The sequence below is a fragment of the Pogoniulus pusillus genome, chromosome 12 (genome assembly GCF_015220805.1).
Source record: "Pogoniulus pusillus isolate bPogPus1 chromosome 12, bPogPus1.pri, whole genome shotgun sequence".
NCBI lineage: Eukaryota > Metazoa > Chordata > Aves > Piciformes > Lybiidae > Pogoniulus > Pogoniulus pusillus.
The window spans coordinates 26,673,480-26,700,497 of NC_087275.1; the positions used below are offsets into that span (position 1 = coordinate 26,673,480).

The 27,018-nt window shown below is 40.1% G+C and overlaps 1 protein-coding gene across 18 annotated transcripts in view; it reads left to right on the plus strand.

Annotated features, from left to right (window-relative positions):
* The window catches only part of DMD (dystrophin), a 1,274,903-nt gene that overhangs the window by 387,067 nt on the left and 860,818 nt on the right, over window positions 1-27,018 (plus strand). For all 18 annotated transcript variants that reach the window (XM_064151948.1, XM_064151957.1, XM_064151959.1 and 15 more), the window contains exons 3-5: window positions 10,812-10,904; window positions 12,115-12,192; window positions 17,404-17,496. In XM_064151948.1, coding sequence (XP_064008018.1) covers window positions 10,812-10,904; window positions 12,115-12,192; window positions 17,404-17,496 — 264 coding nt within the window. The remainder of the gene's footprint in view (window positions 1-10,811; window positions 10,905-12,114; window positions 12,193-17,403; window positions 17,497-27,018) is intronic.

The following is a 27,018-nucleotide window of genomic DNA, read 5'->3' on the forward strand; positions in this document are numbered from 1 at the left end:
TTCCCCTTCTTTGTCATCCTGGCCTGTAACAGGAACTGTGTGGCCAGCAGGACAAGGGAGGTTATTCTTCCCCTGTACTCAACAATGGTCAGGCCACACCTTGAGTACTGTGTCCAGATCTGGGCCCCTCAATTCAAGAGAGATGTTGAGATACTGGAATGTGTTCAGAAAAGGGTGACAAATGCTTTGATTTGTGTAGTTATGGTCTGCATAGAGTGAAAACATCAAGGGTTTGTAAGGTATTTTCTTCTACGGAAATAATTGTCCTTTGGAAAAATAACATTTAGATTACTGAAATGATGTTTTCTTTCTAGCAGTTGGTATTATGGTTTATATACCATTTTGAAATGTATAATTCAGTGCTGCTAAAAAAGCTGCTGTTAATATAATTATTTTCTCTGCCCCTATTGGAAATTGTATCTGTAGGTTTTATTTCATTCATCGAATCAACTGGGTTGGAAGAGACCTCCAAGTTCATCCAGTCCAGCCTGTCACTCAGTGCTGTCCAATCAACTAGACCATGGCACTGAGTGCCTCATCCACTCCTTGTTTTTTAACACTTCCAGGGACAGTGACTCCACCACCTCCCTGGGCAGCCCATTCCAATGGCAAATCATAGAATCAAATATGTTGGAAGAGACCTCCAAGCTCATCCAGTCCAACCTAGCACCCAGCCCTATCCAATCAACTAGACCATGGCACTAAAGTGCCCCATCCAGTCTTTTCTTGAACACTTTTCACTTTCTTCATTGTTCCAAACAGATCTTTAGCTTTTTTTTAATAGAATCATGTCATTACAATTAATACCTACACTTAATTTTGTTTCATTCTTATGAAAAATACAATTTATCAAGTCTGGAAATAATAATCTGGTTAGTGATGTGATTATTTAAAATTCTCATTTTCAAATGGCATTAATAACTCAAATAGAATGTGTAATAAAATGAATTCCAGTTGTACTGCACAAAGCTTATGAGGATATTTTATATGAAAATAGGATAGATGATAAATATTTTGGATTTCAGTTTTGATCTATCATGTGTCTGATTAATAAATATTAGGCTCCCTTTACATTCAGAAGGGATAAAAGAATACAACTTCATGAATTTTGGTGATCCCAAGGATGGAGAGCATTTCAGCATAACTTTAGAAAGTTCTGGTGTGCATGATGAGACTTCCAATATTTTAATTGTCACATAATTCATCTTAGAGAATTCAGCAAATGAAAGGTGAATTAGAAGAATCTGCAAAGAAAGTAATTCTCCATATTGAATCTCAGAAGGCCTTTTATACTGGCTTCAAAAAGGGAGCAGTAAAGTGTACTGAGAAGATACTACAGATTATTTGTAGAGCTTATGCAATAGCTAGAGTACATGCTGAGACTGCTCTTCATGTGTTTATTATCTACTTCTTTGACATCAGAACATTCTCCACCTCTGTCCTTGTGTAAGAACTAGGTGAGGGTAAACGAAAGATGAGGTATGAGTTACCATGAAAAGTGTGTTTCATCTTTGGTTTATATTTAGTTTAGCACCAATTGACTGAGCACTGAGAAAATCAGTCCCAGCTGTGACTGTGTTTTTGTTCTGGATATGTATATGTACAAGGATTTTCTGATTTATTTTTAAATGGAAATAACAAGTTGCTCTTCAGAAACATAGGAGTGTGTGAGTATCCTTCTCTGCAATGATACTAGAAGAGAAGAGTGACTACTCGAGGTGCAGGGAAAATATGCTTTTAGAACAACTTAGCAAAAGTTCCATGAGGGTCCTGTCCCTCAAGCATGAATTACCTTCAGACAATTACTAAGACTTGCCCTTAGATCCATCTTTAAGGGTAGAATTGGGTGTTCTGGGACAGCTGCAGGTATTGTTGGTAGCTACCTTGTTGAAATGGTAAGTTTTGGTTCATTGTGAGAAGAGTGTGATACCTTCAGGGAAGGGTTTTACATCTTCCTCTCACTTGTATAGTAGTAGTAATCTTTAAAATACCACCATCATCAGTTACTTCTCTTTGTAATTCCTTGCAATCTGAAGTTAGACTGCAAAAAAAACCATCATGTATCTACCACAAAAAGTGGGAAAGAGAATGGAGCTCTGACAGTAGAGAGGCAAAACCTTTGTGCCATGTTTGACATCCAGATGGCCAGCATAGACTTTCACCTGCAGCAGAATGGATGCCTCTGTGTTTTAACAGGTGCAAAGGATGAAGGGAGGAAAGATGGCTTGTGTGGTATTACTCAGTGCTTCCCATGAGTCAGTAAAGCTGGGATCTAATTAAAATATGCCTTGTGAGTCTTTCTTCTGCTATGACTGGGACAATATCTTTTGCTGCTGTAATAGTAATCCAGAATCAATGAAAGAAAATGTCACTCACTTTCATGGAACTTCCCAGCAGAGATGAACAAATGAGACACGAGTATGTCAGGGAGAGAAATTCAACCTTTAATAAATTTAGGAAAGCAAGAGCAAGTACTAATAATCCTTCTTTTATTAAAACTGACTTAAAAGATCTATTGAGATTAGTTCAGTGGCTTTTCCTTATTGTTTCACAGAGTGAGGCATCAAATTTTTTGACTGCAAGAAACACCTTATTATTTAAAGTCTTAGGAAGTAACATCTGTAAGCCAAGCAAGTTTTTATTTCTTACTGATGTCTATTCATCAAAATTTACAGATTTATAAAAGGAACTTGAGACAATTGTTTTTAAAAGTTGCATGAAGACTCATGGCTTATATTCTTCTGCTTTTGTGGATTGCGTCCTGTCTTTTTATTGTTTAGTAATCAGTCATCAGCTTCGGGTCCCAGGCAAACTGCAGGAGACCTCTGTTTCTTTGTCCCATAGCTCAGCGTGCTGAGGGTACAGATGAGTTGCAATACAGCTCCCTTCCAGCCTCTGCAGCCTGAGTTTCCTGTCCTTCCTGGAGAAACAGGTCTTGTCCTAAGCTAAGGTCGCATTGTTTTTCTGCCCCAGGAGTCTGAAGGACTTCTGTGTCCTAAAGAAATGGAAGTCCTTTTTGCTTGTGGGAGGAATTTTAAGATGTAGAATCTAATTTGGATGATACTATTTGGACAGCTATATATATCTTATTTTTAATCCTATTTCCTTCTTTCCTTTCCCAACAGTTTCCTACTGCTGTTGCCTTTCCCTTGGTTCAGTTTTCCCCTAGTATAGCATTTGCTAATACTAATTTATTCTAAACCAGAATATCTAGTAACAGTTTTATGCTAATCAGATGGGTTTTTTTGAGTTTGACTCATGATTCTTGAGCAGTGGGCAATAGGAGAGGCAATGTTCATGAAAGAATGTCTTTGTACCATCTCTGGACAGCTGTTTGATGTTCTGTCCTGTGCTGCCTTCACAATCACTGGCTTTTGTGGAGCTCTGAACAGAGGTCTTTTCATGGAATACTGGCTTTTCATGTCATATTTCTCCACAATATTGACTTCCTCCATAATGTATCTGATGAAAGAGCTGATTAAATAATTCATTTGTTTGATAAGATTCACTTCTTAAATTTACATAGAGAAAATCAGATCTAATATAGATTCTTTGGCAAGAATGACAGGAATGACATTGAAAGTAGATGGTAGTGAGATGAATAGGATGGAGCCTGATGTTTTAGGATTTCTAAATATGATCACAACAACAACAAAAAAAATCAGGCCACACTTTGAGTACTGTGTCCAGGTCTGGGACCATCAATTGAAGAGAGATGTTGAGGTGCTGGAACGTGTCCAGAGAAGGGCAATGAAACTGGTGAAGGGCCTGGAACACAAACCCTACGAGGAGAGGCTGAGGGAGCTGGGATTGTTTAGCCTGGAGAAGAGGAGGCTCAGGGGGGACCTCATTGCTGTCTACAACTACCTGAAGGGAGGTTGTAGCCAGGTGGGGATTGGTCTCTTCTCCCAGGCAACCAGCAATAGAACAAGGGGACACAGTCTCAATTTGTGCTGGGGGAAGTATAGGCTGGATGTTAGGAGGAAGTTGTTGGCAGAGAGAGTGATTAGCATTGGAATGGGCTGCCCAGGGAGGTGGTGGAGTTGCTGTCCCTGGAGGTGTTCCAGAAAAGCCTGGCTGAGGCACTTAGTGCCATGGTCTAGTTGATTGGCTAGGGCCAGTTGCTAGGTTGGAGTGGATGATCTTGGAGGTCTCTTCCAACCTGGTTGATTCTATGATTCCATGATCTGTCTGTCTCCACTCATTTTCAGTCTTTTACCTAATTTTCTCTTTTCTTCCTTATCCATCTTTTTAGGTAATGTTCTTTGACTTAAGATTGGTTCTGAGTTTGAATAATAACTAATAACACTTTAGATATTATTTCAGTCTGAGTCATATTCTAGAACGTGTATCATTTAATTAGTATATGGAATACTCTATGCTTCACTCCCTTGTAACAGTTGGGAGGAGACTCTGCTGTGAGTTCCTATTTTCCTAATATATTAACTGTGCATTACTCCATAATCCCACAACTAAAACTTGTGCTAATGACCGCGGTCTTCACAGGATGTTTTTTATTTCCATTTGAATGTACTTTGTGCATTCCTTCCCCCAGTCCTTATCTAAATTGGAGGGTTAATTTAATCCATTATAAAATAAGAATCTTATCTTCACTTCTTTATCACATTTTGGGGTGATTTTCTTTCAAAATAAATCCTTTGGATTTCCTTCAGGTCCCCTTATGTTACATAAATACCAGCTGTTGCAGACAGCAGCCATATCAGCTAAACTGATAGAATTGTCTGCTTTGACCTTTATCTAAGACAGTAAGTTAGAATAGTACTTAAAACTGCCATGTACTTAAATCCCCAGAGTGCTTCTAATCATAAAGAAATGAACAAATTGCTGTCTTAGATTTTTCTTTGGTTGGTCTTATGACTAGAAAGTAAGGCTGCTTAGTTATTATTTTATTTCATTTTATTTTACTTTATTTCAGTTTTACACTTATTATCTTTTTTCTTTATTCTGTATTTTGTTTGTTTCTTTCACTCTTTCTTTGTCCTTTTCATCTTTGCGTGCAGTGGCACAAACCCCTCTATTAATTGTCTTTCAGTCTGAAATAAGCAAGTAAGGGACAAAGAGATGATAGTTACTTTCCTGATTAATTTGACTAATATAGTACATATATTGGATAGGATCATGCAGTTGTCTCCAGTTTCATATTGCTGTCAGTCATACAACCAGTTGGGAAATCAATACTACACCTATGAAAATTTGCCTTATGCTTCCCATTCATTATTTTCAGTCTTCCCTCTGTCCTGTACTCTCTTTTGTTTCTCCATCATTATGGTTTTAAAGAATTAAAACTAAGTGTAAACCAACAATTGAGCATGTGGCTGTTTGGGGCATTTTTAAAAATATGATTGGGGTTGTTCAGTTTGGAGAAGAGAAATCTCCAAGGAGACCTTATTGTGGCCTTCCAGCATCTGAAAGGGGCCTACAAGAAAGCTGGTGAGGCACGTTTTAAGATGTCAGGTAGTGATAGGACTAGGGGGAATGGAGCAAAACTAGGAGTATATTCAGATTGGATATTAGGAAGAAGTTCTTCACCATAAGGGTGGTGAGATGCTGGAACAGGTTGCCCAGGGAAGTAGTGGAAGCCCTGGAGGCTTTTAAGGCCAGGCTGGATGTGGCTCTGGGCAACCTGATTTAGTGTGAGGTGTCCCTGCCCATGGCAGGGGGATTGGAAGTAGATGATTCTTGAGGTCACTTCCACCCCTGACAGTTCTGTAATTCTGTGATTTTTGGGTAAGTCTGTAATACAAGGGAAGTAACAAGTCAACATGCAGACAAACAACACAAGAGGTTCTTCTGAACATTTTCATCTTTCTGTAGGTAAAAAGCTGTTGCTGTAGGTCACAACCTATGTTTTAAATATGTTAATTGTCAAGAAAAAAAATCATAAAGAACTTGGAGTTTTTTCATTGTTTTCAAAGCTTCATATATCTTAACAGATGCTTTCTAACAATACAATGGATTTATTTGATGCATGTTTGAGCCCTTTTTTTCCTGAAGGCTTACTGCAATGTTGTCCAGTGGAGACATTCACACTATTTGAACAAGAAGACTTAATTAGTCTTTTGCCAGAAAAATAAAAACCTTCTTTGGGTTAAGGATTACATGCATGACAGTAGTACAGGACATCCTAAGGAACTTTTTATTGCTGATTAATGAAAGGCAATACATTTATAACTAGTGTGTCCTGCTGGGGATAGTACCATGATGTGTGCTTGTTTTCTTTCTGAAAGCATTTAAACCAAAACAACCCTGTATTAGCAGAATTTTTGGCTGTCCTACAAGGATTTCAACCTAAACTTTATTAATAACTTTAATGCCACAAAAAAAGGAAGAAGGACAGACACAGTTATGAAGGCTGGTTCTATTTTTTCCTTATGATACAAAGCAATACAATTATATTCTATTATCAAAATGTCATTGTGCTCATATTCCTGGAGTGATTCAGTAAAATTATGGGCACAGCATAGTGTTACAGAAGGGTCTATTGATCACTTCAACTTTCTAAAGAATGTTAAAGTGTTCCCTTGGAAAAATGTTCCCTCTTGCATTTCCCCTCTGCAAAAAAATGACTTTTGTTCTGCAGGATTAGGGAACCAAATGCAATCTCTCTGATTTAGTCATAAGTTTTAATTTTAAGTTTGTGCTGTACAGATTAAGTCATAGACAACATCACAAATGCCATTCATGACTTGCTTCTCAGTGGCACAAGATTGTTCATGCTGTAACTTGAAAGCATTTTATCAAAAATATTTGATATGCAATGGAAGGCAGAAAATAGAATTGCTGATTGGTAATAGTTAAACAGATAATTCAAGAGGTTGAGCAGACTGACTGAATTATATGTGAATCTATTCAGTACTGGTTTTCAGGTATTTTGGGCAGAACATGTGTTGAGTTAGAAATTAACTTAGCTGGAAGGGGTTGTGCAGTGCATGAAAACTGGCTAAAAAGCAAAGCTTCCTACTGCTGTAGAAAGTGATGTTTTGGGTTTGCTTCTCCCATGGTGCAAAACAGCCCTTACCAAAAAATGGAGGGATTGAAAAGAAGCTCTTTCTTAAGAAGAGCAGAGAATCACAGAATCACAGTGTGCTAGGAGATGAAAGGGACCTCAAAAGACTGTTGAGCCCAACACTCCTGCCAGAGCAGACACCTAGAACAGATCACACATGAATGCATCCAGGTGGGTTTTGAATGTCTCCAGAAAAGGAGACTCCACAAGCTCTCTGGGCAGCCTGGTCCAATGTTTTGTTACCCTCACAGTGAAAAAGCGAAACCTCCCATGATTCAACTTACACCCTCTCATGAAAGCTAGCAGAGCCCTTTTGCAGGCCCCAGTTGTGCACAAGACAGTGACTCACACGAAGGCACAAGACATGAACTTTTTATCTAGAGACTGCATGATCTCTCAAGACTCAAGTGAACTCTCTTCAAATCACAGACTCTCTTTATTTTAGCCATTTTCTATTTTAATCTGCAACCGCGAATCAAGAACTTAGGTGGGATAGTTATAACTAGGTTTGGGGAGGGGATTTTTAGTGTTTTAGTAATAAATCATTTAATCTTCTTTACAAATTGGCCTTGCATGTTTTTCCCCATAAATTCCCCTGAACTCCATTTCACAACACACCCATTGCCCCTTGTCCTATCACTGGACATCGCTGAGAACATCCTGGCTTTGTCCTTCTGAAGTTTACCTTTCACAGATTTATAGACATTAATGAGGTCACCCTTCAGTCTTCTCCAAGGTAAAGAGTCCCAGTTCCTTCAGTCTTTCCTCGTAAGAGAGGTGTTCCACTCCTGTCATCATCTTTGTGACTCTATGCTGAGCTCTTTCAATCTGTCCTCTGTCCTTCTTGAAACAAGGAGCCCAGAAATGGACACAGCATTACAGCATTACTGATGTGGCCTTTCCAGGGCAGCGTAGAGCAGAGGGAGAACCTCTCTTGACCTATTAACCATACCCCTTCTAATACACCCCAGAATACCATTGTCTTTGGCCACAAAATAAAGGGAGAGTCATGCCAGAGTAGTCAATGGCACTAAAGTTCCTGCTGTACACATAAATATTTATTGATTGAGGGAAATAAGAGTCTAGTACTGAAAATATCCTTCATTTAGTCCTTGGTTTAAGAAACATTCTGAAGCAATTGATACTTTCTGACAAGATAAATGTTTGGTAAAATTCCCACCCAGCATTAATGAGTGTTGCAGTTGTGCACCAGAACAGAACTGCTGACAGAAGGCAAATGGGGTTTTTGTGTAATATGGATTCCCAGTTCTACACTGATATGTGGTGAAAGTGGAAGATGTGCAATGTAGGTCAGTGTGGTGTAGATTCTAGCAGATTAAAATACAGCTGTTTCCTCTCAAATCAATCAAAGCATCTGTGAACCTTCCTAAATTAGAAAAATAACCATTTGTGATTCTATTTGACACTGCACAAAATATTCCTTGTTTTAAATTGTGATTCTAAATGGCTCTCACATGTGCAAAACTATGTAAAAAATTATAGGTGCACAAAGTTTCACAGGGACTAAATTATAATTAAAAAAATGATGCATTGTTGTGGTTTGAGCAGAACTGAAGGGAAAAGAACAGGCAGAGTGACTGAACAGGCTTAGGTCATACTGATAAGGAGGCACAGCTGCAGAGGGGTAGCCTTGGGAGGCTGGCAGAGAAGCTGCTATGTGTAGCTGAGCTGTGCAATGAGGGCAGGTTGGTCAGCCCTGGGAACAAGCAATGTTGTGGCTAAGTTGCTGCAAAGGGGGATTAAGGGGAATAGTTGGTTAGGTCTGCCTCTGTGCATGTGGACAGCCCATTTCTGCCTATGTAAGCCTATCAAAAGTACACACCCCTCTACTGAACTCCACTATATAGGTATCAGGCTTAGCTTCAATAAACTGATTGACCATTATGCATCACATTGGTGTAAGCCTGGTGTGTCTCCCTCTCCCACGTGGCCTAGAACCATGCATAAGTCAAAACATAAGATCACATATGGGAAAATCCCAGCTATTTCCTTTTGTCTTTTCTGATGCTATGTACAAAATGTGAATCATTTTAACCACTTATGGTGATGAGGCCTCAATTTAGTGCAATTCCAAGTATGTCCTATTAACATAGTGTCATGGACTGATTTGAATCTGATGATATTATTCATGCCATGCTGCAGTCATGTCAGTTTCAAACAATGAAAGTGCTAACTGGGGTAAAGTATTATGGGGCTTGTAGTTGTTTGCAACATGGAAGGCTTCCTGTTCCAGTTGCTGCCTCTGGGTTCCAGGTTCTTTGGTGTTGGCTCTTTTCTGCAGGTGTGGCAGTGCAATGGGTGGGAGTTGAGTGGCACTGGCTTGGTTTTGCTTTGGGTTTTTTTTCCCTGTATTTCATCACCCTTCTTCTGCAAATGGGATAAGCTAAGGTAATTATGCATTGTACTATTATATTAGTTAGATTATTAGCTAAGGCAATTATGCATTGTAATTATGGTATGTTATATTAGACTCTTATCTCCTTATCTCAATTCTGAGTTTTATGTGTTACTTTTCCCCTCACTTTTGTGTTGGGGGAGCAGGCAAGTTAGCCCTTGTGCTAAACCATTACACATAGATGTGTTTCTTAGATCCTCACTAGAGTAAGCCTGAGACCTACCTGTGTGATTCCAAGATTATTTTTGCCACATGAAAGAGACCCTGCTAGGCATTTAAAATTGATTTCTCTTTCTATATGTTTCATTTTTCGCTGAGTTTTGTAATTTATTTTTATTAGGCAAGTTCTTTTCCCCCTTTTTAATTTTTTTTTCTCTTAAACTGCACCTTAATTGCCAAGCCAAGTTTGTGTTCTAGATTTAGTAATATTTAGTAAATTAATACATCTGCAGCCGTTTCTCACAAATTCATAGAATCGAACAGGAAGAGACCTCCAAGATCATCCAGTCCAACCTAGCACCCAGCCCTAGCCAATCGACTAGCCCACGGCACTAAGTGCCTCAGCGAGGCTTTGCTTGAACATCTCCAGGGACAGTGACTCCACCACCTCCCTGGTTAGCCCATTCCAATGCCAATCACTCTCTCTGTGAAGAACTTCCTCCTAACATCCAACTTATACTTCCGCCAGCACAACTTGAGACTGTGTCCCCTTGTTCTGTTGCTGGTTGTCTGGGAGAAGAGCCCAACTCCCACCTGGCTACAACCTCCCTTCAGGTAGTAGTAGACAGCAATTAGGTCCCCCCTGAGCCTCCTCTCCTCCAGGCTAAACAGCCCCAGCTCCCTCAGCTTCTCCTCATAGGGTTTGTGTTCCAGGCCTCTCATCAGCATTGTTGCCCTTCTCTGGACATATTCCAGTATCTCAACATCTCTCTTGAATTGAGGAGCACAGAACTGGACACAGTACTCAAGGTGTGGCCTCACCAGTGTTGAGTACAAGGGAAGAATGACCTCTCTTGCCCTGCAATAACCTCCCTTGCCCTCCTCCCTTTCCAGTAGTGTAATTTTAAGAGGCATAAAGGATGTACGGTCCTTATCATGAGAAAAGTACTTGAGAAAAGGTGGGCATCAATCTCTCTCATACAATAGAATCCCATTAAAAACAGATGTATGTTGAAGAATCCTGTTAGTTTGGTTGGAAGAGATTTTCCTGCTTCGCTTCACATCGTACCTTTTGTGTTTATTATTTAATACAGCCTTACAGAAATGGAACACCCCATTTGGCATGTATGGTTCCTAGTCTTGTTTTAGCAATAAAATTCTGCCTCTGCTTTGGTGTTCAGACTAACTAAAGACTCTGTTTCCTTTCAGTTTGGAAGACGTTACGTTGAAGATCTTTTTAATGATTTTCGAGATGGACGAAGACTTCTGGAGCTTCTGGAATGCCTTACAGGCCAAAAACTTGTACGTGTGTGTGAACATGTTGAAGTCTTGATGTGGTGATAACTGTAGTAGGTGGTGTTTGTTAATATCTGACACTGATGAGGGCCTGTGGAAATTGTTTTTAAGAATCTGAATATTTTTTAGTTTCATTTGAAACTGAGGAAACAGTGACTGAGAGCTATATTAGACAGTAACACTTTGCTAAGCTTCAAACTAAAGAAGAGTAGGACTGGATGTTAGGAACAAGTTCTTTATCATGGGAGTAGTGGAACCGTGGAACAGGTTGTCTGGGGAGGTAGTTGAGGCCCCATTCATGGAGACATTCAGGGTGAGGCTTGACAAGGCTCTGGACAACCTGAGCATGACCCTGCTTACTGAAGTGAAGGTTGGACTGGATGACCTTTGGAAGTCACTTCCAACCCAGATCATTCTATGATTCTCTATTTAAAATGCAACTGTTATATTTTGTTCCATGCACTTATTAAGGAGGTATAGGAACAAGAAGCATGGCTTAAGTAGTGTTCATTTGGATATTTAAATTTTAGCTGAAATTCAGAAATTATTTAGCAGTAGGTGTTTGTGCTGATCACAAGGAATAAGATTTGATGTAGAGAATGAGAACATTTTGCTGATAAATTTAATACATGGTCTATATACTGGAGTTATATATGTTTGAAAAGAGAGAACAGCTTTCACTTCCTACCTGGAAATTCTAAAGTGACACATCACATGTATGTTTTAATTATCCTTTCTTTTGTTCCTGATGGACTTTGTGAGCTTGGGATTTCTGTCTGCACTGTTCTCATGAGAGTAGAGAGGCAGGCTAGCAGTTTGATAATCAAAATCTGAGAGAATATATTTGTGAATAAATATTAAACAAATTGATGCTTATCTGTTTGGTTGTCATAGTAATGCTCCTAAATTGTGCCATGGACAAGACTAATCAAAATAAAAACAATCTGACATTATCTGACTTTATATGAGTTTCGATGATTAATTCACTGAAAATGGTACCAGATTAACTTCCAATTTTGTGTCTGGCTTGTTTCACAATTGACCATATTTCATATTGGGCAGCTGCTTCTGCACAATGTATGGAATTATTCCCACTGTTGTCATAAACTTACAAAATGCAAAATTACAGGTGTCATTTTGAAGATTTGAATTACAGATGGTGCGTTCTAGTTCCCGATTTTGAGCAGTCAAGTTGTTTTATTGTTTGTTTTTGCAGGCAAAAGAAAAAGGCTCTACAAGAGTTCATGCTCTGAACAATGTCAACAAAGCACTGAAGGTCTTGCAGAGAAATAATGTAAGTAATCAGCTGGACAGGGTCAAAGCATCCTATAGATAGTACACTTAATGTTTTGTAAGTATTGGATTGAACTCCGCTCTATAGTATGCAATTACTGGAGTCAAGGCAGTTTTATTAATGCAAGATAGAGTTGTGGAAGGCCAGAATAGACTTGATGCACATCCTGGCTTGCCCGGCATGATCCCATGGTCCCCCTCCCTCTGCTGGAGCAGGGAAGCAGAGTGCAGGGAAAAGGCAAAAGGTCCAGGACTTGCCCAGACTTGTTCTTCTCAAATAAGGGAAAGCAAGCTCCTGACTTCACCTGATATGGTCAGGTTTGGCAAAGTGCCATTCTGATTGCTGAATCTCTGTGACCAAAAAGGCCACTATGTTCAGGCAAACAATAAAGAAGCTTTTGACACATTCCTGCGCTGCCTTTTGCCTGCTCTGCCCTTCCACATTATGCTCTGCTTTACCTGCAATGATTTTCAAGACACTGTCATAACTCCCTTCAAGTGTTTGGGTACTGCCTGATACTATTTTGTGAGTAAATATTCAAAGCCTCTTTGTAAAAAAATCTGTAGCTAGATTCCATTGTGCCTTCTGCCTTAGCAGCAGAAAGGAGCCTCTCAAGGCCCCTAGTGGGCAAGCAGTATAATTGAAAACAAGAATTTCTTTCCAGTTCTAAGTTTAATGTTTGTATTTGCTAGTTATTTCTTAAGTGTTCTAGGTTGACTGTTCCCTGTGTGTGTAAATATCCAAACTGTGCATTTTGAACATTGTAAATAAGTTTTCTGGTGAGATTTAATGTTAAAAAACAGTTTTTATAGTTATTAACAATCTTCACCTGTATATCAAAATTAATTTTGCATAATTTCTAACAGTTACATACTTTAAAAGCTCTTTTTTATCTTTAATGACAGTGGCCAGATTGAGTTCTAGTTGAACTTTGGCCTATCTAATTTTCTCCTGACATATCCTTGTAAGAGTATTCTACTGTTCTTGAGTGGCTTGACTCTCTTTCCATAGCCAGTAGACATTGCTTTTCTTCCTGGGTTCTACCCAAAGCTCTCTGCTTAGCCAGAACAGCCTTCTGCCCTGCCAGCTTGTCTTCTGATGAGCATGAACAGCTTGTATCTGTGACTTGATGATTTCTCTTTTGAAAACTGTTCTTTAGCTTCCTTGGACCCCATTGTCCTTCAGGACTACCTCCCAGGGGTAATACTGCCTATTAAAATATCCTCTCACAATCTCTAACAGTTATGAAGTCTGAAAAACTAAGAGTTTTCATAGAACGGTAGAATCAACCAGGTTGGAAGAGACCTCCAAGATCATCCAGTCCAGTCTAGCAACCAGCCCTAGCCAATCAACTAGACCACGGCACTAAGTGACTCAGCCAGGCTTTGCTTGAACACCTCCAGGGATGGTGAGTCCACCACCTCCATGGGCAGCCCATTCCAATGGCAAATCACTCTTTCTGTGAGGAACTTCCTCCTAACATCCAGCCTAGTCCTCCCCTGGCACTACTTGAATCTATGTCCCCTTGTTCTGTTGCTGGTTGTCTGGGAGAAGAGCCCAACCCCCACCTGGCTACAACCTCCCTTCAGCTAGCTGTAGACAGCAATGAGTTCCCCCCTCAGCCTCCTCTTCTCCAGACTAAACATCCCCAGCTCCCTCAGCCTCTCCTCACAGGGTTTGTGTTCCTGGCCCCTCACCAGCTTTGTCGCCCTTCTCTGGACACATTCCAGCACCTCAACATCTCTCTTGCATTGAGGGGCCCAGAACTGGACACAGTGCTCAAGGTGTGGCCTGACTGGTGCTGAGTATAGGGGAAGAATAACTTCCCTTGTCCTACTGGTCACACCGTTCCTGATACAGGCCAGGATGCCACTGGCATTTTCATACAAGAAATCTTTTTTGGTGAATTTTTATTGCTGTCTCTTTTTTATGGTTCATAACATCAAGGAAATGAATCATATCAAAGCCATTTTCCATTCTACTTTGTCAAGAGTTTCTTTTCTAACCAGTATCCCATACATCATTTCTGAGTGAGTATTCTCACAATATCTTCCTTGGGCAAGCATTGTAAAGGACCCACAACTCTAGCAGACATTTTCAGTGGCTAACTAATTATATCATATCTCCTCCTCAAGAATAAATTCAAATATACTATAACATTTGCTTAAACTTAGCAGTAAGATGGGATGGAACACTGCTAATGTATTCTGTGCCACATATTATATTGGGTTTCTTTATAGCTGCAGTAGGTCACTAAACATGCATGAGTTCAGCCGCTGAATGAAGTTATTGATTTTATAAATCTAAGGTAATGCTTATCCATCTGAAGATTTGTGTGTAAATGAAAGTGACCTTATAAGACTGGCTTAAAGACTTCCACTTGATTTTTCTTTTTATAAGTAGAATTTCATTTAAATCGAAGAGAAAACTTTCAAGTTCTTCAATAGCTGAGATACTTCACGTTGTTGGGAAAAAAAAAAAACAAACCCAGCAATTTTGTGATACACAATAAAGTTTGTGTTGCATACCTGGAATGTGGTTGCAAACAGCCTGGAGAAGAGGAGGCACAGGGGGGGACCTCATTGCTGTCTACAACTACCTGAAGGGACATTGTAGCCAGGTGGGGGTTGGCCTCTTCTCCCAGGCAACCAGCAACAGAACAAGGGGACACAGTCTCAAGTTGTGCCAGGGGAGGTCTAGGCTGGATGTTAGGAGGAAGTTCTTCCCAGAGAGAGTGATTGGCATTGGAATGGGCTGCCCATGGAGGTGATGGAGTCACCATCCCTGGAGGTGTTCAACAAAACCCTGGCTGAGGCATTTAGTGCCATGGTCTAGTTGACTGGATAGAGCTGGTTGCTGTGTTGGACTTGATCTTGGAGGTCTCTTCCAACCTGTTTGATTCTGTGATTCTATGGAAGTATTTATTCACCGTGTATCAGGTAAATCCATTAATGTGCTCTTCATTCAGTTTCCAGGACACAATAGTAGTTCCTTTCATACACAGAAAGAAAAGTTTTCCAGATGAAGAAAAAATTTACATTAGGAAGAAAAGTGATCATTCAGTGTCAATGAAAACCTTATAAGCTATGCACAACATAATAATTAGTATTGATGTACTGTATCAAATTAGTACAAAGCCAAAGGATGTGCCTTTGAAATAGTTTCCTCAACCTTCAGAGGGATTTCTGTGGGACTTCAGGAATGCAAATTCAATGGTTCTAAAGCTATTTAAAGCCTATGACTAGCCTTGATTTTTCTCCTGGTATGTGCCATCCTTGCTCTGAGGTTCTGCAGTCATCTGGGTGGTAACAGATTGAAAAATGCTGCTGCTTCCAGGCAATCCATTTTACAGATTATTTTTTTTTCTTATGGAAAGATGATGTTGTTAGGGTGAAAGGTTATCCCAGTATAGCCTGAGGCAATGCTGAGAGAAACTGGGATGTGTTCCTCTGTTCCAGTAAAACAGATGTAGGTTCTGTGTGTTCAGGCTTCCATTTCCAAAAAGAGATGGAGCATTTAGCCTGTATAATAAGTTGGTGATACCCTAACAATAACCTTTGTAGTGAGTCACTTGCTACATGGAGCTCATTTGAAAATTAGGATATAAAATCAACTTAGGATATAAAGTCTAAAGTTCAAGCTGGGAAATGTTCCAAGATGTTGGTAGAATGAATTGCCAATCTCACAGAAAAGGGTTCTTAAGAGAGTTTTAGAGTTCCAAACAAAATGTGAACTTTGTATGTGATCAATAAAAATTACCTGTACGTAGATGCACTGAAATAAATGTTTTGGAAAAGAGGCTTGCTTTGAGCATACAGAACTTCATTCTACAGATGTGATGTAACTTCTCATAGCTTCAGAAGTGCTGTAGAGGTATGCTGGCTGTAATTTGTGAAGGAATGAAGTTACTTCACTACAGAAGTATCAGTTTTGACCATGAAAAACTGCATCTATGTAACAGTGAGGATGCAAATTTTAGAGTCAGCTTCCATCCAAATATGCAGGTCGTAGCTTGTATTGGCTTGTACTCACATCCCTGAATTTGGCTTCATAAAAAGAGGGAGAGTGTTAAGGATCATTTCACATGTGAAGGACAGAATAATTCTGGGTAGGAAATGCTGATGCATTATGAAGTTGAAAATGTATAATATAATAGTGGAAAACAAATTTGCTGGACAACCTGATGTGGAAAAAAGACTCACATAGATCATAATCATTTATTTCTCTGTGCTCCAGAACACATCCTGCCTTGCCTTATACATTGTAGAATTTAAGGTAAAATAAATCCTCTTCTAACCTAAAATATGTAAGAAACCCCCAAAAAAAACCAAAAACCCCAAACAAACAAAAAAACAGTTAGATGTTGAAGCAGACTAAGAGCCAGCTATGTCAATGACCTTGGTCAATATCTGCTGTACTTCCTATTGCCTTTTAGAAATTGCATCACCTCTACTGTAGTCAGTTTTGGGTGGCATCCTAGGCACTTTGCAGTCATTTACTCCCTAGGTGATAGAAGCCATTGGAATGGGCTGCCCATGGAGGTGGTGGAGGCACCGTCCCTGGAGGTGTTCAAGAAAAGCCTGGATGAGACACTTAGTGCCATGGTCTAGTTGACTGGCTAGGGCTGGTTGCTAGACTGGACTGGATGATCTTGGAGGTCTCTTCCAACCTGATTGATCCTATGATTCTTAACAATATCTTGATTTTGTAAGTTCTTACAGTGTGTAAGTTCTAGATGTAACTTTCAACAAGGCATACTATGTAAGATAATAAGGAGTAAAGGGTTGGACTTGATGATCTATGAGGTCTCTTCCAACCTTGGTGATACTGTGATACTGTGAGTATAATATAGGGTATTTTTTTCTGTGTCACCTATCAGTTTTGTGGTTTATAATTGTGGAGGCTTAATCTAAATTATTTTTTAGTTATTAGCTACTACTTTCAGTTGTTTGTTTGGGGTTTTTTTTTGCAACATGGTATAACTGGAATAATTGGAGCTCTAAATCACTATTTGCTTTTAGCCAGCCCATTAATTACGGCAGTTATAAAACATGAGCTGGAGGTTTAGCAAGCAACAGAAACCAAATGAAATATTTGCCCTGGCCCATTCCTTCTCACAAGGAAAATGTTAACACCAGATGTATGAAAATAATGCCAACCTCTTATGCTTGCTGTTAGTCTTATATGTCTGTTTCTTTCTTTCTTTAATAGATTGATTTGGTAAATATTGGGAGCTCGGACATTGTGGATGGAAATCATAAACTAACCCTTGGTTTGATTTGGAATATAATCCTCCACTGGCAGGTGAGTGCCACTGCTGCTTGTTTTCCATGAAGCACCTTTACTCTACTGATCTTTTTTTCCATTACTATCCAGCCACAACCTACAAAGTAAACACAGACGTTGCCAGCAACATCCTAAGTCAGCAAGTATTGTGATAGTCTGTTTACATACAATCTAGGATATCAAGAATCTTAAGAAGACAAAATAGGTTTTAGAGAATTGGCAGCAGCTCTCTGGGCTCCAATTTCACAGTCAGATGTTTCAAGAGAATATGCAATACAATTACTGTAGGAAAAATGGATAGACAAAGGCAATGTGATTATGTAGCTTTCATAATCACATTTCTTTTTAGTGCCTTAAAGTAACTTTTATATTTTAATTAAATAATCACATTTGTTGCTTTTCAGTGCTGACCCATCCTCCCAAGAATTATTTTTAGAGCACTAAAAAGATTCTCTGACAATTTATTGAAGCAGTTATGACTCATTTAGCTTCCTGTCACTTTAGAGAGAAATAAAGGATTGCAATAAAGATCTCATAAAAAGCAACATGGTAGATACTTAAGTAAACAAATTCTGAGACAGCAGTATAGCAAAAACTCAAAAAGAACTAGCATCTAGATGCTCTGAGGCTGTGTCTTTTCATGAATCTGAGATAAGATTCTGTTATTTTGTGTTGGCTCTTTATGTTATGGGTTGGATTGGATCCCCCCTGATAAACTTTGCTGGAAATCTGCCCCTCAAAGAGCATTTTCACTACAGTCAGAAGTTGAAGGCAGAAATTGAATCGTATTAGCAAAACAAAAACACTCAAACCAAACCTAAATATAAGAATATAAAAGGCAATACAAACATACAAAGTATATTTACACAACAGCACAGGATCCCCCTGTACCTAATTCAGTTCCTTTATCCCCTCCTGGGGACAAAGGGCTGCCAAAGGCTAGTACCACACATGCTCCCTCTCCTACCCCTGTATCTTGCAGAATCCAACTACCTTCCACGACAAAGATGTAATGAAGGTAACACTGAAAACCTGATAATAGTTAAATCCCTTGTTCTTTTGTCTGCCATTCCAGTATCATGGTGTAATGGCATAACATCATTCTAAATTACTTATTAAGAGCAGATGGAATTCAAAGCCTATCTGTGTAACTTTTACCAGCAATCCTTGAATCATTTTGTTTCAATTTATATGAATTATGGACTGAGGTGAGTAATCATGTTCAAATTTATAATTGGATTTGTTCATGTTTTATCCTGAAGCAGCATATTAAAGGTGTGCTTTAGTACTAGTAAAGAGAAGACTGAGAGGGAATCACATCAGTGTCTGTAAATGTCTGAGGGGTGATGTCAAGTGGATGGGGCCAAACTGGTTTTGGTGGTCTGCAGTAATAAGACAAGGAACAATAAATACAAACTTGAACATAGAAGATTTCAGCTCAACATGAGGAGAAATTTCTTTACAGTGAAGGTGACAGAGCTCTGGAACAGGCAGCTCTGCTCCGGGGAGGGGTTGTAGAGTCTCCTCTGGAGACTTTCAAAACCTGCCCTGATGCATGCCTTTGCATACTACCATAGGGGATCCTGCTTTGGCAGGGAGGGCTGGACTTGATGATCTCTAGAGGTCCCTTTCAACCTCTAATGTTCTGTACTTGCTACTTTTAATTTCAGCTTTCCACGTCATCCTTCTTAATGCATACTTGTACACACATGGAAGACATGCATTCCCTGTTAAAGTCTACTGAGGTTTTTGACAGCAGACATGTGCTCTTAGAGTACTGATTGCTTGCATAGGTTTCAAACTTCATCTTGAGCTTAATGATAACTGTGACAGGAGCTGTACCTGTAGCTTCAGCTGAATTTCCTATGTTTGGAAAATCTGTGGGCTATATTTTCAAAGCAGTGGTTAAAGATGTGAAACTTCTTTGCTGTTCTATTTGTGATTTTTAGTCTATATTTCAAGGTTTGTGTTTCAGTTTATTCTACTCAGAAAATGACCTCCATGTTGTGGATTTCTCTATTCAAAATTTTGTAAATTAATTTCCAATTTAGCTAGAATTCTATTTCATTTTCTATTTAAAGAGTGGAATCATATAATCAGTCAAGGTTGGAAGGGAGCACAAGGATCATCAAGTTCCAACCTCCCTGCCATGAGCAGGGACACCCTACCCTAGAGACTGGCCAAAGCCCCATCCAGCCTGGCCTTAAACACCTCCAGGCAAGGGATCTCAACTGCCTCCCTGGGCAACCCATTCCAGGCTCTCACTACTCTCATGCTGAACAACTTCCTCTTTGTCTGAACCCACCCACCTCCGTCTTTGCTCCATTCACCCTAGTCCTGTCACTCCTTGAAAGCCTAAAAAGTCCCTCCCCAGCTTTTTTGTAGGTCCCCTTCAGATACTGGAAGGCCACAATGAGGTCACCTTGGAGCCTCCTCTTCTCCATACTGAACAGCCCCAATTCTTTCAGTCTGTCCTCATAGCAGAGGTTTCCAGCCCTCTGATCACCCCCGTGGCCCATAATTAAATCCTAATTGGCAAGAAGAAGCCCTGTTGCTGTTTTATAGTGAGGGCTCATACAAAAAAATATCTAAAAGGTATAAAATGTATCTAAATGTTAAATAAAGTTTGATTTGTGCTTGAGCTTTTATCTTAACCAAAACTTGGGAGGTGTTGGTTTGCTGCCTATTTCTCTCAAAGGTCTGGAGCAGTTCCAAGTGAATTTGGTTATTTACAGCTCTCTAAGTGGATAGACAAAGGCAATGTGATTATACAGTGAATTTGCCTATTTACATCTCTGTGGGGAAAATCTTTCTTCCTTTTGAGATTTTCTTCCAAAATTTTGAAGTGATTTGAATGATCCAGAATATCTTTGTGATTGTTGTGCCTTGTTTATACATTGCCACTATCTTACATATTAATAGGCAGCATTTCTAGTGAAATAGAATCATAGAATCATAGAATCAAGCAGGCTGGAAGAGACCTCCAAGATCATCCAGTCCAACCTAGCACCCAGCCCTAGCCAATCAACTAGACCATGTCACTAAGTGCCTCATCCAGTCTTTTCTTGAACACCTCCAGGGACAGCAACTCCACCACCTCCCTGGGCAGCCCATTCCAATGCCAATCACTCTTTCTGTGAAGAACTTTCTCCTAACATCCAGCCTATACTTCCCCCAGCACAACTTCAGACTGTCCCCCCTTGTCCTATTGCTGGTTGCCTGGGAGAAGAGGCCACCCCCTACCTGGCTACAATGTCTCTTCAGGTAGTTGTAGACAGCAGTGAGGTCCCCCCTGAGCCTCCTCTCCTCTAGGCTGAACAACCCCAGCTCCCTCAGCCTCTCCTCATAGGGTTTGTGTTCCAGGCCCTTCAACAGCTTTGTTGCCCTTCTCTGGACATGTTCCAGCACCTCAGCATCTCTCTTGGCTGCTACCTTCTTAAGAAAAGATGTTTCTTCCTCTTGGTACCATTTTTGCCTTCCACAGATTGTTCTTGGCACTAAGCAGCTGGAAGCATGACAAGCTGTTGTTAAAGTTTAAATTATGGACTCAGGGCCCCCAAACTTATCTGTCGGTCGTCTGCAGTTGGATAAAATACCATGTTACCTACAATAACTTTTCAAGGCTATTATATTTATTTATAATCTGTGGGAGACATGAAAAAATCACAACAGACAGGCCGGTTGATTTAGTGCATGCTGCTGGGGCAGTTGGTGAATAATGCTTCAGTCCTGCTTTTGAAATCATTTCGCTTTCTGATGCTAAGATCTTGCAGACTTGAGAAGAGTCACCCAGAGAAAGTTTCTCTGTAGAGAAAGGGGGAAAAAAGAAAGAATATGAGTTTTGTGGGCAGTTATTTTTGTCACAGATGAACAGGCAAGAAGCTTTTTCAAGTTTCACACACTGCAGCCAGGACCAAGTTAACGCAGAACTTTACTTCTATGTGACAACAATACTGTCTCTTGACAAAATTTCAGTGTCTTTCTGTAAAAGGTGGGGAAAAAATAAAAAGAAGAAGTGCATGAAAAGAATAATGAGACAGTAGCACTCTGAGTGGGTATCAGCAGTCACATTAAGGCAAGGCATTGGCAGAGGCATTGCAGCAGACAAGATTTGACTCATTCTTGCTGCTTTCATTCCGGTTCAGTAGAAATCTTGTGGCTTTCCGTATCCCCTGTGATGATTGTGTCCTTTCTTATCTGTCTTTCAGATTATTATTAAGTTTCACTGAAATTGAACCATCTTTCTGAGTTAAGCACCTGCTGCCAAAGCTCTTTATAGTACTGAATTTATTAGAGTTTCTATTTCCTTAAAGCTGCTGCCCTCTTTCTCACAGTTCTGTGATCCCAGCCTCACTGCAGCATTAATATTTAAGCAAAAGCAAAACAAAGCCATTAATTTCTGAACTGTTAAATTTAACAAAGACTCTTTAGAGTAGAAAAAGTCTGTATCGAAGGATGCAATCTTTTTTAGTTTGATTTTAAGAGCAAACATTTTTCTGCTCTGCAAGAAAATAAGGAAACAAACAAACAAAACCCCAAACAACCCAACCAACTGAAAAAAAAATCCAGCAAAACAAACAAAACCTCCAACAACAACAAAAAATCCAGGAAAAATCTTTGGTTTGAGAGTCACAGCCAACATCTTAAATTACTTTAGGAAAAAAAAAAAGGCTGGGGGGGTGAGCAAAATAATACACATATACATAAGGCAAATATTTCAGAAAGAGGTTCATTTCAACAGTCAGCCTCATCTGAATGCTTCTGTAGAGCATAAGACTTGTGGTCTGCTCTTTGCAGATTCTTTATTTTAATTGGAACTAGCATTTTAGTTTGTGTTGATTTATAATACTGAATACTGTGTTCAGTTTTGGGCTCCCCAGTTGAAGAGGGACGGGGATCTTCTGGAGAGGGTCCAGTGGAGGGCTACAAGGATGATTAGGGGACTGGTGGGTATGGCTTATGGGGAGAGGCTGAGGGACCTGGGCATTTTAGTCTGGAGAAAAGAAGACTTAGAGGGGATTTGGTAAGTGTTTATAAGTATCTGAAGGCTGGCCAGGAGGGGGGCAGACAGGCTCTTTTCGCTTGCTCCCTGTAATAGGACAGGGAGCAATGGGTATTAGTTGCCTCAAAAGAGATTCTGCCTCAACACAAGGAGGAACTTCTTTACTGTAAGGGTCACAGAGCACTGGAACAGCCTCCCCAACAGAGGTTGTGGAGTCTCCTTCTCTGGAGGCTTTCAAGGCCTGTCTGGATGTGTTCCTCTGTGATCTGTGTTAGATAGTACTGTCCTGCTCTGGCAGGGGTATTGGACTTGATGATCTCTTTGGGTCCCTTCCAACCCCTAACATCCTTTGATCCTTATGATAATGATAGAAGCAAAATATGAATGGTTCTCTGAATCCACCCTGAATCAATGAGCAAAGAACATTATTTTCTTTGATGGGTATCTTGAACATCTGCAAACATGTTCTTAAGAGGCTTATTTAAAATGTCTTTTGAAAGAGTTTAGTGGATTTTAAAGTAATCTATCCAATCAGAATATCTGAAGTAGAATATCCTGCATGAATCAATATCTGAAGTGGATAGAAATCAGAATACTTGGACAGGCCAGATTGATTGATGACTGGATAGGGCTAGGTGATAGGTTGGACTGGTCTTTCCAACCTAGTTGATTCTATGATTCTATGATTGGACTAGGTCAGTTGTATGAGGTTTAATAAATCCAAGTGCTAGGTCCCATACTTGGGTCACAATAACCCCACACAATGCTATAGACTTTGGACAGAGTGTCTGAAAAGTTGCCCAGCAGAAAAGGACCTGGGGGTGCTGGTTGACAGCTGTCTGAACATGAGCCAGCAATATGCTCAGGTGGCAGTAAGGCCAACAGCATCCTGGCCTGTATCAGGAACAATGTGGTCAGCAGAGGAAGGGAAGTTATCATGCTTCTGTACTAAGCACTGGTGGGGCCCACACTGTATTCATTTTTGTGTCCCTCACAAGAACAAAGTCATTGAGTAGCTGCAGCATGTCCAGAAAAGGGAATGAAGATGGTGAAGGGTCTAGAGAACAAATCTTACAAAGAGCAGCTGAGGCAGCTGGGATTTTTTAGTCTGGAGAAAAGAAGACTGAGGAGACCTCATTGGTTTCTCCAGCTCCCTGAAAGGAGGTTGCTCTGTGTGTGTGTGGGTCAGTCTATTCTGTCTAGTGTCAGGTGATATAATAACAGGAAATGGCCTGTAATTGTTTTGGGCAAGTTTATATTGGATGATAAGAAAATTTCTTTACAGAAAGAATGGTCAGGCATGGGAATAGGGTACCCAGGGAAGTGGTGGAGTCACTATGCCCACAGGTGTTCAAGAAACACGTGGAAGTGGCACTTTGGGACACAGTTTAATGGCTGTGGTGGTGTTAGATTACTGGTTGGACTCAATGATCTTAGAATTTTTTTTGAACCAAACCAATTCCCTGATTCTATTAAATATATCAAGTGAAAAATAACATTTGTGTCAGAGAGCTGTAAGGTGGTCCCTATTATGATTGAGAAATATGAAATCACTTTCTCCTTCTTCCTTCCCTCCTAGGGTCTGGCATTCTTAAGCCAAGTGCCAGTCTTATAAAACGTTATGAGCCTGAGCGTTGATATTAGGTGAAACACATATAGTACAAGCCTGAGATCTTGCCCTGTTCCTAGACATCTTACACACAGAGCTATGATCCAAGGTGTGGTCCTGCAACAGGGAGACCGAGCATCCACTGCTAACATGAGCCCATCCTGAGTGCACTGCTTTGAACCACTTCTCAGTGTTGTGACGTGAATAGCAATGCTCACATTCTGTTCAGACCTTTCCATTTGGCAGTTAGATGTTTCTGAAAGTTATCTTGTGCTTTTCCTCTATTCTATTAAAAATGGAATCTTTTCTTATTGTCAAAGTCCATTCCCCAGGAAGAGCAAGTATTTTTATTCTCTTGAGACTTGGAGTTTCCTACACCATAAAGCTTTGTTTCCTGCTGGGATATACTGCATTAGAAAGGAGAAGTAACAAAGAAATGAGTATCAGAGGTCAGCTCATCCTTTGACAGCAAGCAGCAGTCTACTAGACACCGAAATAGCTGTAGCTTTTGAGCCTGGATGCTGAAGGAGTTTATCCATCCAAAAGCTCTTTAGGCTGACATGAACACATCTCTTCAAACTGCTGTTTCTGAACAGTACATCTTAACTGAGAAGCCTTCAAAAAACTGACTTCAGTGTCAACCAGCAGGGCCCAGCTGTTCTTAAGGCAGCAGTGTGCTGCACCCAAAGGGGCATGGCATGGCAAGGTGCTGCAGGGGTGCCGCAGCAGGCTGAGAGGGATGGCAGCACCCTTGGGGAGCTGCCTTTAGTTCTGGATGTAGTTTTCCAGCATTTCTCACTAAGTAGGAAGTGACCTCAGCTTTCAAGGTGAAATCAGACTTTTCTACTCCCTATTTTAAAATCCTGACATCCCCTAGGAGACAACAAAAAAGCATAACTTTTACAGCCCCCCTGCTGCAGAGAAGTGAAGGAATATTACAATAAACCTTTATTAATTTTCAGCATATTAAATTTTACCAGACACATTTGAATTTTATATTTGTTTAGTCAAAGGTAGAAGTAAATGCTACTTTTGTCTTGGTCTCTTTAAAGCTGAAGAAAAAGTATCATCTGGATTTTTTGATAATTACCTTCCTGATGGCCCATTGGTATTTGGGGTTTTTTTTTTGCCTAATTTCCTCTCTTCATACCTATTGCTCCTTTCTCTTATGTTGAAGTCAACAGAAACATTTGATCTTTTCTGTATATTGTGAACTTTCATATTTATCAGCCTTGTTTACAGCTACCTGAAGGGAGGCTGTTGCCAGGTGGGGGTTGGTCTCTTCTTCCAGGCAACCAGCAACAGAACAAGGGGACACAGTCTCAAGTTATGCTGCGGGAGGTCTAGGCTGGATGTTAGGAAGAAGTTTTTCCCAGAGAAAGTGATTGGCATTGGAATGGGCTGCCCAGGGAGGTGGTGGAGTCACTGTCCCTGGAGGTGTTCAAGAAAAGACTGGATGAGGCACTTAGTGCCATGGTCTATTTGGCTGGCTAGGGCTGGGTGCTAGGTTGGCCTGGCTGATCTTGAAGGTCTCTTCCAGCCTGGTTGATTCTATGATTTCTGAAATCATTTAGCTATCCTTCTATATGAAAGCATGTTTTATTTTTCCTGTGTTCCAGTTTGCTTTGCTTATCCAGATAAAATCATTTGTCAATACAAAATCCAAAATTAATAATGAAATTCTGTTTTGGACAATTCTCTGTTCCCATATTTCTAGTCTTTCATATTGTTTAAGTTTGATTCACTACATTCCAGTTGTGAAACTTCTCTTATTTTTAGCATGAAAACCAATTTTTTTTTCTCATAGCAGAGAATGGTTTTTATGTAGAAATACAAGAGGCAAATGTCTTAGCCTCCTTCTAAATTATGTAACTCTACTATGACAGTTCTTGGTGTTGAAGTCACAAAGAAATATCATAGAGTTGTAGAATCACAGAATTGCCAGGATTGGAAGGGGCCTCAAGGGTCATCTACTTCCCACCCCTGCTGCCATAGGCAGGGACACCTCAAACTAGATCAGGTTGCCCAGAGCCACATCCAGCCTGGCCTTAAAAGCTTCCAGGGATGGGGCTTCTACCACCTCCCTGGGCAACCTGTTCTAGTGTCTCACCACCCTCCTGGTGAAGAACATCTTCCTAACATCCAATCTGAATCTACACACTTCTAGTTTTGCTACCTGACACCCTAAAAAGTCCCTTGCCAGCTTTGCTGTAGGCCCCCTTCATATACTGGAAGACCACAGTAAGGTCTCCTCAGAGCCTTCTCTTCTCCAGACTGAACAGCCCAAACTCTCTCAGTCTGTTCTCATAAGAGAGGTTCTCCAGCCCTCTGATCATCCTTGTGGCCCCATGTCTATATCTTTCCTGTAATAGGAGCTCCAGAACTGCATGTGTTACTCAAGGTGGGATCTCACTAGAGTAGAATAGAGCAAAAAACTACCCACTCAGACACATGTAGCAAAAGGGAAGGGTATATTTCTTAACTTTCTTAAGCTCTCTATTTTATGTCTCCTGGTGTAGAAATGGAGTCAACTATAAGATGTTGCTGTTCTTCTCTGGCAGAATTTTATACTAATTTTAATTGATGTAAATTTCAGTCTGAAACTGAAGTCAGAAATGTGTCCTGTGAAATTCAGAGAGGTTCAGTTTCTCCTCCTATGTCAAGAACTAATAACATAAATAATAAATTTCACTGAGTACACCCACATCTGAAAGCAGATTGAAGGCATTGATAGTGTTTGGGTTAATACAAGACATTCTTTTAGCAATGCCTGTCTTCACTTACTCAAATCATTGTATTAATTACTGTGAAACTATCAAACAATTTACCAGACTGAATAATAAGATGACATGAGGATTTCTTTCTACAATATCACATAAGCTAATTCCTTTTGGATTTTATTATTCTTTGAGATAACATCTTCTGCATG